The sequence below is a fragment of the Mesoplodon bidens genome (genome assembly GCF_964165515.1).
Source record: "Mesoplodon bidens genome assembly, chromosome: 1".
Taxonomy (NCBI): Eukaryota; Metazoa; Chordata; class Mammalia; order Artiodactyla; family Ziphiidae; genus Mesoplodon; species Mesoplodon bidens.
In genome coordinates, this window is record NC_138176.1 from 88232540 (window position 1) to 88243217 (window position 10678).

At 44.9% G+C, this 10678-nt stretch overlaps 1 protein-coding gene across 1 annotated transcript; it reads right to left on the reverse strand.

Moving 5' to 3' along the window:
- Positions 1-73: 73 nt before the first annotated feature.
- Positions 74-4293, reverse strand: LOC308617388 (A-kinase anchor protein 10, mitochondrial-like). Its single transcript, XM_081234457.1, is given in 3 exon segments — positions 74-2175; positions 2179-2559; positions 2563-4293. Coding segments are annotated over 3 exon segments (1965 nt in total). The 5' UTR covers positions 3322-4293; the 3' UTR covers positions 74-1350.
- Between the last annotated feature and the right edge of the window lie 6385 nt (positions 4294-10678).

Sequence of the window (10678 nt, forward strand, 5' to 3'; positions counted from 1 at the left end):
TATGGTTTAAGTACATGAATACTTCACTTCAGAAGAATAACAGAGGTGGTACATAGTACCAAAAACTCATACACAGCCTTTCTACTTCTTCTGTTGATGAAACAGTGCGTGTCTATACAACCAAATATTGCAGTGGAATAAATTCTCTGTTCATTCAAGACTTTCTCAAGGACAGAGGTGATAATTATATATTCATATGTGTATATATGTATTTTTTGCCAAGTCTGAGCAAAAGCAGTAACACCTAAGAGAACGTTCTTTCCCTCCAACAGTCCGTGTGGTGAGGCAGCGCTGGCACCGCCTGCATAGAGTGTGCTGGCCGACCAGGCGGCCCCTCCCATGGCAGCGAGGTCCAGACCCTGAAGCTGACCAAGTGGAAGTGCAGGGAGGGTCCTCTCGTTACCCCACAGACAGAAGAAAAAGGCCACAACCTGCACACTTCCCAGCGCAGAGCAAAGAAGAGGAGAGAGTCAGAGCTGAGTGCCTCTCTGTCCCCACACCTGCCCGCCCACCTTCTTTAAAAACTCTACAATCTGGGAATAAACATTTTGTTCAAGGAGCCACAGGGGAAAACTGGAGTGATGGCTGTTGCACATCCCTTTCCACAAGTACTGTGAGGGGAGGTGATGTCACCGGAGCCCAGAATCTCGGAGGAGCAAGTCCTACCACTTGCAGCGCAGAGGCTCGCTCTTCCGGCAGCGGGGGAGCTGGTTTTAAGAGTACTGCGTCTCAGGAGCAATTAAAACGTGAAAAACATACACTGTCACCAAAGGGGAGGACAACGTCACCAAGACTTGACCCACGGCCCGTTAGCTTCCTTCCAAATTAACGCCTCTGTGCAGACCCCGCTCCCCGGAAGAAAAGCCACCTGCTGGCACCACACCGCCTGGCTCCTGAGGGGCCGACTCACCTGCCTGTTCAGGAGACCAAGCGAAGCCCCTCTGGTACCCGCTGTCTGATGCTGTTGGGGTGGGTCACCACCAAGGGAGGTGCATCAAATACCGGCTCTACGCCTCTGTGTCTCCCATGGCATGTGGCCCCTGCCTATCCCAGTGGACTAACACTCTTCCACACGTGGGTTATTGCCATTGGAAAACTAGTCATTCTCTAGTAATGTAAACAACACCGCTCTGTCTCTACAACTTTCACTGTGTGATCATCACGTGCAGATGTGTCTACGCGACACTCTGCCGACGGTGGAAGTCTAGGATTGTCTGCCATTCTTTCTTGGGAACAACAGTGAGAAGAAATACAGTGCGCTGTTTTCACTGGCTGTGGGGAAGAATCCAACCAAAGGAAAAAAGTTCTCCTATTTTCCAAAAGCAGATTTCCTTTATCTCAGGTCTTGAGTCATAGCTTTGTGGACTTCTCTAGCGGCTGATCGCACTGTGCCTGCTGCATAACGTCACTGACTATCATTTTAGTGATCTTCCAAGCTAGCTCTTCCTGGGCCTCATCAGTATTTCCTTGCACCCATTTCTTCATAGCTTGAGAGAACATGGATCCTTTCGATTTCTTTACATCAGGTTCAGGCTCAGATTCTCGGATGAACTGCCCCAAGTCACTAACTCTTCCAAATGTCGTCTTCCCTGCATACGTCCATTGATACAAAGATTCTGGATCCAGACTTGCAGCATCCACAATTATCGCTTCATCAGAATTTTTCAGAATTTTAACACTGGCTTTTTTCACACTAGACTGCATGGCAGAGCTGTCGGCCGCCCCGGGGTGGGAGTCATCAGTTGGGCCAGCAGAGCCCAGAGCCGTCAGCAAGACACCTCCTCCCAGGAACTCGTCTCCATGAACTGAATGGATGAGATCATTCAAATATTTATAATAAAGGTTGCTGGACAAAAAGCCAGGCAAAAATACCTTCTCCATGGTTGTCCAGGCCTGACGTAATGGAGTGGTGAAACAGTTAGGGAGTGGTCCACCTTCCCTGCAGATGTTGGATTCAATTTCCAGTCGTACAACATCATTGAATCCAAGAGGATGTGTGGCCTGGAAGGAGAAGTACTTGTCATATAAAATCATGGCGTCGTTCTGTGCCTCCTGTCCATCATACTGGCCCTTTTTGGCAGCAAACTGAGACTGGAAGTTGTCTGCTGCCAACCAGAACTGTAGGATATTCACTGCGTCCTCTTTCTCCATGTACTCAGAGAAATAAAAGAGGACTTACTCACAGAAGAGAATGTCAGCCAGGTAAACAGTTCCACTGGTCAGCACTTCAATCTGGTATTTACAGAAATGGTGACTTCGTAGAAACTCACTAAAGTGCTCGTGCTCCATTGCACTGAAGACTATGGACTGTGCTGAGACAAAACAGTTGGGATCCACCTGCCCATCTTCTCCACAAATCTTTGCTACGATGTCATTTCTCATGGCTTCTGTAATTGGTATTGGTTTAGCAGCATCTGGAGATATATATTTGGTAAAAGTATTTACTGCATCTTGTTCTATACTTTTCATTAATTTTCCTGATAATTCCTTTAGTAGAGAAGAGGGACTATTTCTACTGGCTATTATAAGTCTGGAGGATTCCTGGGTTTCCATGGAGCCTCAATGAGCTCCAGTCCTGGCCGTTTCCAGGCGGAGAGAATGGGCACTGTCAAATTCCTGGGAAAGCAGCAAGTGATTCTGAGCGTTGCTAGTTCTATTATTCAGGTCAATTCCTTCCAACTGGGCTGAGCTAGTATCCTCCAGTCTCTTGTCAAGAGAGTCGGTTACAAAAGCTGCTGTAGTTTCGTGCTTTTTAGAAGGAGAGACAGGTTCAGCCAGTGAGCTCGGCTTCACCGTGTTCAGACTGTGTGCTCTTATTCGGGACCAAGTTGTAGAGTGAAAACTTTCAGCCTCTAACCAAAACTTAACCAAATGCTCCATTCTCCGAAGTTCCATGAATTGAATGAAATAAGGGAGGACAACAGCGTCATGCAAGACTTGTTCAAGGGTCTTTGAAAGATTTGATTTGGTCTCTTGAGTCTGGTAGTCCAGACAAGATCTGCCCAGGTCACCAAAATGAGCAGCCTCCATGTGGCTGGGCTGCTTCTTAAGTGTTGCCGTCCTACTACTTGAAAAGGAGTCCATGTTGGCAGAAATGGCATTGATTGCAACGTGACTTGGTCCTGCAGCCTCCAGCAAGGCATGATTTTTAGTGCTTTTTTGTGGGGAATGTACGGATATTGAAGCTTTAACTGACTTGACATCTGAGGTCTTCTCCTGCTCTTTGCCTTTCACTTTCCGCCAGAAGAAGGACATGGCAGGGCCCGGGTCGGGGCGGAGGGCGCGGGAGGACTGGCACAGAGAGGGCCCGGCTCCCCTCATTCAGCAACTGGCCCGGACTTCCAGGTCCTCAGCGGCCGCCACGCTAGGCCAAAAATAGACCCGTCTTCCGGGTGTGGGCCCCGCCGCCTCCTGGAGACGTGCCGGTAGCTCCCGCCGCCATGTTAACAATAAGCCGCCCGCCCGGAGTTCCAGTCCTTCCCCGCACGGGGCTTCACGGGAGGCCCAATTTTGTTTCTTTTTATGGCTGAGTAATATTCCATTGTATATATTGTGCCACATCTTCTCTATCATTCATCCGTTGATGGACACTTAGGTTGCTTCCATGTCCCGGCTACAGTAAATAGAGCTGCAATGAACATTGTGGTACATGACTCTTTTGGAATTACGGTTTTCTCAGGGTATATGCCCAGTAGTGGGAGTGCTGTTCACCCTACTTATAATTTAACAGGTTAGCCTGTTGCTGTTTCATGGGATGCTACAGAATACACAAGATGCTTGGATCAGAGGCAAAGGGCTTTTATTATTCACAGGAAAAGCAGTAGCCAGAGCTTCGGGTTGGTTTGCATCAGTTCCCCAGTTCTCTAAGTCCCACGAAAGCAACACAGAGGGCCACTGATGGCAGCCTGCACATGCAGTGTGTTGTGTTATGGAAGAGGAACACTGGGGGTAGCCACTGCTTTTACGGTAAGCAGAAACAGTCCTGTTCTTTGTCCAAGGGCAGTTGTTACCTCATGCCTCAAAGCTGCTCAATGTAAACACAGCCTGAGACATGGACTGGGTAAAGATAGGCCTGGCATCCTGAGAAAGTATGCAGCGTCACTCAGAGCCATAGTGAATAGCCTCCTCCAAAAATTCACTCTTCAACCTGATACGTTCTTGGCCAGACTTGGCCAGTTCTTGGCCAGTATGCCACTCTGTCGGCTACTCTGATTAATCTGGCAAACAGGTTGCTTAGTCAGTACCAAATCTATTCAATTGGTCTCACATACCAACTAAATCAAGGCTCCTAAAACAGACCCTGAGGAGCAGGGTGAAGCCAGGCTGCAGTTCTGACCGCACTCATGTTCCCAAGGGCCTTGAATGTAGTCAAATATAAGTTCCAAGGGAGGGCCAGTAGGTCTTCTTATTAGCCAGACTGTAGCCTAAGACCAATTTGTTATCCATTATGAACCACGCAAGGGAGCTTTGACTGTCTTACCTGTCTTTGGTGTCATTACCAAAAATTACAGGAGGCAATAGATGGGCCAAAAGGCAACTCCCATCGCTAGTGGAGATACCTTTGTAGCCCATTTTCCCCACATACAAGCACATAACCTCAGTAGGCCCAGGTCACTGTATATCAGGATTTCTTGTTAAACCTGAATTGAATCACCATTATATAAATTTGATTAAGTCACATAGGTAGTGTTACCCAGTAGTTTCAGCCTCAATTGCCATGCATGGCAAAATCCAAGGCCACTCAGGCATTAAGAGAAGCATATGATCAGTCAGATTGAAACAAGGTTGTCCTGGTTCCTGTGTTTTGTAAGTGTTCTTAACTGGGAGATGCCATTGATGACATCATGTCCTGCCTCCTGTACCAAATAAGAGGCTTAACAAGGAGTTGAGCCTCCTTTGTGGTGGTGGCTTGTGGTGGTCAAGGAGATATAGCATTTGCTTGTTTGACTCCCAGAGGTATGAGTGCTATGAATCTCTCCAAATGGTATCAAGGAACTTTACTTGGCAACCAGTGTTCTGAATTTTGTCCAGGTTTATCGGTCACTCCTACTAGTAGAGGTAGATAACGCCACAGTCAGGGCCATTGAGACAGTCTTCTAACCTGTCAACCACAGAACGTCTATATATCACCTGTACACTGAACATCTGAGGCATCAGAGCACAGAGGCACGCACACTCAATCCCAACCTGTCGATGGGTTAGGCTGGGTTAGGGCATGGTGGTGGCTGGCAGGAAGCTTGTCTCATTTCTCTACTTGTAGCAATACCCCGAATGGGAGAATCTCCTCTGGCACTTTATGAGCATTTAAGTTTAATCACATAACACCTCGATGCCAATTATGTATTTTCATGATAATAGTACATTGAATTGGGCCATTGGGACCCACCCACAGGGTCACTTTTTTCCTTTACTGCAAGATTTGCTCCAGTCCTATCAGTTATCTTTAGTCACTTTTTCCCCCTGTGGAAACATGGACCAAGAAGTTTAACACTTTCACATTAGGGGCTTTAACAGTTCCAAGAGTTGGTGTTATCTCCCGGACGGGTAGCTCAGGAAGGAACAGAGAGTGAGGGCGGCAGGCAGGGAGGTTTTGTTGTGGGGGTTGTTTTTTTGACTCTACATTTCAGTGTTGGTGCCAGCTTCTCCCCGTGCCCTTCCTAGTATCTGGAGAGCACCCAGGCTCCAGGGATCTTCCTCTCTGTCCTCCACTGACCACTGCATCTCCCCAGTGCCCTGCAGTCCTCGGTACCTTGGGCCACCCTGTGCCCAGTAGCCACGTCCCTCAGGGACTGGCTAGCATGGTCCCTTGGGCACCTGTATTTAGCAGAGCTATAAAAGTTTGAGTCACTTTCTTCCCCAGAGTCCCCCCGTTACACTTGGCTTTTTCTGTACAGCAGATGACTTCAGGGTGGAGGGTGCCGGAGGTATTAAGTGTAGAGGGAGAGAACGGCTCCATGCCAGGAAGCAACACTTTGTGTTTACTTTTGGTTTTGATCAGCTGCCCAACTTGTGCTCAACAAACTTGTATTTTTGGTCTACTCAAAGTTGTATTTCTTCAGCCACTGGTGGTCCAGTGGTTAAGACTCCGTGCTCCCAGTGCTAGAGGTGCGGGTTTGACCCCTGGTCGAAGAACTAAGATCCCACATTAAAAAGTTGTATTTCTTCCTTGCTGACAGCATTTCTTTCAGCTCTGGGGACCCCTTGACTTGGTGGCTGCAGCTGGTTTCTTCTCAGGTTGTGCCATGGGGCATGCTGCCTTGTTGTCATGTTCACATTCTTCCTTCTCCCACCCAACGTGAGTGGGCAACAACCAAGACACCATTTGGTTGTATGACCTCTCTCTCATACTTAGTCTCCAAATGTTCATTAACAGGTAGACAGTAGGCAGCCCATAATCCCCTCCCCCTTACCCACTACTTGAGTGAAAGCATTCACTATGGAACCCATGGAATCATATCTCTTAACCCCACCCACTGGGGCTCATCTTTTCCAGAGAACCATGGCTCTCTCAAGTTAAAACTGGCAAGAACTATGCAGGGTCTGGGATTTTGCTCTGTTTACAAGCTAACAAGTTGGCCTATTAAAATTTCATGCGACACTGGCAGAAGACTCGAGACTCCTGGGTCAGAGACAAAGGACTTTATAAAAGTAACCAGAGCTTCATGTTAATTTATGTTGGTCCCCTGCACTCTCAAGTCCCTCAGGGGTGAATAAGGAGCCCATGATGAATGCCTACACACATGGTAGTTTGTGTTACAGTAGAGGAACACTGAGCTCAGGCGATTCACAACTTTTATAGTAAGCACAAGTAAGCCTATTAGTCTGGAGAAAGATATTACATCATCATTCAAGGTTGCTCACTGCAAACACAGACTTGAGAAATGGCCTGGAAAAAGAGAACTCAATACCCAGCAAGGACATGCAGGGATGCTCAGAGCCCATGACAGACTGCCTATCCCAACAAAGTCTCTTTTGCTACTTAGCCATAAAGTGAACAATATAAGGCCTGAATTTATGTGTGTAGTTTTTGGAAATGAATATTAGAAGAGCTCTGAGAAAATAATAGTATTAATTAAGTTACTGATTACCTATCATGTTCCAGGCACCATTCTAAATTCTTTATGTATTGCATTACTTTGCTAGGGTCGCCTCAACAAAGTATCACATACTATGTGGCTTAAACAACAGAAATTTATTTTTTCACAATTCTGGAGGCTAGAAGTCTGAGATCAAGGTGTGGGCAGGGCTGGTTTTTTCTGTGGCCTCTCTCCTCGACTTGCTGATGGCTGTCTTTTCCCCGTGTCTTCATAATATCTTCCCTCTGTACCTATCTTTGTCCAAATTTCCTCTTCTTGTAAGGACACCAGTCATATTGGATTCAGGCCCACTCTAGTGACCACATTTTAACTTAATTACCTCTTTCAGGGCCCTATCTCCAAATACAGTCACATTTTGAGGTACTGGGGTTTAGGACCTCAGGGTATGAATTGGCAGAGGGACACAATTCAGCCCATAACTCATATGTAGTCTCAATCTCTGCAACATCTATTTTCTCCATTTTATGGTTGAGGAAATTAGCTTAGTGGGGTTAAGAAACTTGCCCAAGTAATAGGTAGTAGAGCTGGAATTTGAACTAAGGTTTTATCTGGCTCCAAAGTCTATATTTCTGGGCTTCCCTGGTGGCGCAGTGGTTGAGAGTCCGCCTGCTGATGCAACGGACATGGGTTCGTGCCCAGGTCCGGGAGGATCCCACATGTTGCGGAGCGGCTGGGCCCGTGAGCCATGGCCCCTGAGCCTGCATGTCCGGAGCCTGTGCTCCACAATGGGAGAGGCCACAACGGTGAGAGGCCCACGTACTGCAAAAAAAAAAGTCTATATTTCTAAGCATTAATTGTGATATGAAGCTTTTTTTTTTTCTATAAGGTAACAACAAAACAAAAGAGAGTGCCTGGTTTATTTACAGGGCTACTTTAAATGTATCAGAAAATGTAATTTGATTATGCTCATGCTTGGGTAAAAGAATATCATTTTTGGTTTGGTGCTTGTCTTATAATGTGCTAATATGAGAACTTTGCACAGATAATCATTCCAATTATACATACCGTCTTTGTTCACAGTTAGAATAATAACAATGTTGAGTATTGAACTGTTTTTAAAAATAAAGGATATTATTTTACTTGAGTAGATAGCGATACTTTTATTCTCCCTCTGTATACTATTAACACATAGTTTTTGTTAAAATAGTACAAAGATTATGAGTGCCACTAATATTAACATAGATGTTCAGCTCATTTAATATAGATTTTTTAAATGAAGTTCGTATTTACATGTATTCATATTATTAAGTACTGAGTAGATCTTGTAATAAATACTTTCCTTTGAAACTAGAAGTCTCACTCTAATATAGATTTTGTAAGTTTGTTTTGTTTCCAGATTTAAAAAAAGCTTTGTACTCTCATGTGGTTTATCAGGTGTTTTTCTAATTCTTATAAGAAATACCTTTAAATTTTAATTACTCAAGGAATTTTTCTGTCCTTGCAAACTGAGGACAGTCCCTTGAAAAAGCTTGATTCATCTAAGTAAGTGGGGTTTTCAAGAAACCCTATCTATAAGCAGGTATAGACATTTCTTAAAAGACCAGTGCAGTGTTGATATCTGTGTGAGACCAACCTGCCTCTTGAATGTTACAGACTACAAAGAGGTTTGCAGTTAACTTACCTCTACATTATAGCCCATTTTCCCAAAGATAAATAACTCCTCCTGGACCAGGGGTTAATTAGTACTTCAAAACATAATCTTTAAAAAAATTCCAGCAATGGAATTGTAGGAAACGTATTCCAGATTATAGGCAAGTGTGCCTGCCCACCCAGAGGCTGGACAGATGCAAGATGAGCAGAAAGGAATTGGGAAGCAGCAAGAGTGAAGGGGTTACTGACAGGTCACTGTGAGCTACAGTCCCCAAAATTGCTAACAAGTACCTCCAAAAGGAAAGGAAATGAATGGAAAAAAAAAGTGTAAGCAGGTTTGAGAACTAACCCACAGGCATCACATTCTGGGTGAGTGCAAAACAACCACAAACAAAATAACCCCAACTCTATGTGTCTATGTTGTTGCCTGAAATAAACAGACTACCAGATATTTCTCCTGAAAAGATGGGTTTATTCAGGATCAGCAGAGAATTGCAATTCAGGGTCTGCAACCATGGAGAGCCACATGCAAGTCCCCACGTGACAAAGGAAGAACACTTTCATAGGGAGGAAAAGGAAGGTGGAAGGGTTACAGCAAAACAGAGTCCATGGCTTTTCATTGGCTGAGTCCTTGCCAGCAAAGAAGATGAGTCTGTCTTCTTCCTGTTGGGCTCTGCTATTGTCCCAGGGCATGAGAGCTCCCGTTCTGGTCTCACAGCTCTATTTAATTGAGGTTTCTGTATTACTATTATTATTTTTTTACATAGCGGATATAGGAGAATTGACTAGTGCTGTGGTGATCTAAGCTCTGAAGAATATCAGAAATACTCAGTGCATGCTGTAACCAAGCAAAGGGCTTGTGTGCCCTCAGTACAGAAAGCCAGACTCTGGCAGCCAGAATTTTCAGTGAAGTAAGCATTTATTGCAGGGCACCAAGTAAGGCAGTGGGAGGCAAGCCCCAGATCCACTCCAACTTGGTCTTTGAGTTAGGAGTTTTAAGAGGGGAAGAGCAAAGAGGTTGGGATTAATTATCATCTTGTGATATTTCTGTGACATTTCTTAATTATAGTTTTGGGAGTCAGGATGTCTCTGGTTTACAGTTCTCTGGCCAAGTGGTCCATGGCTTGAGGGGTCTGTTAACTCATCTTATCCTGTAGAAACAACCTGAGTTTGTACGTTAATGATGGCATCTATAATAGCGATTTTGGTACATTAATGATGTTAACAACAGCAATTTTAGTACATTAATGATGTTATCAACAGCAGCAATCTTAGTCATCTGACTCTGGTTGATTAGTTCAGTTAGCACAGGATTGAGATCAGAGGGGACAAGAATGGGAATAAAGTTTTGGATAGAGAGATTAATCATAAACTCAGTAAGGGAACTCGGTTTTAAGGGGACTCGGTTTCAATACTTCCTTCCAGGAGAACTGAGTCACACTCTGAGGGGGAAAAAATGTTGGAAGCAAGTAAAATAAAGCAGGGCAGGAACACTTGGAATAAGGGAGAGAGAAGAGCTACATTGGGAATGGTGAAACAATGTCATTTTGTATTAGGATGGGTGGCTGGGAAACTTGGAGGAATAAGAGCTCTGAAGATAAATGTAACCTTGAAGGCAAGGTCCATAGACCTCTTGGAAACACAGAGCTGGAGGTAGAAAATCTTTCCAACCAGACTTAGCTTTGACACACAGAGAAGGACTACAGAGAAAGGCTATATTTTCAGTCCTTATAACAGAAGAGAGACGATGAGCCATGAAACTGAGAAACTGGCCCCAGCCCATCCCCATCTCCTCCACAAGAATCTCCTCCTGAGATGGGATTCACAAAAATCCATGTCATTCGAACATGGGGGAAAAAAGAAATGCCATTTAACCTCAAATGACCTCAGTACAAGGCAAAAGATTAAAATTGATTAAATAACATTTGAACAGACAATGAGAGCTCACCAGAAAAAAAAAATGTAGCTACAAAGCAGATGAAAAGTAATAT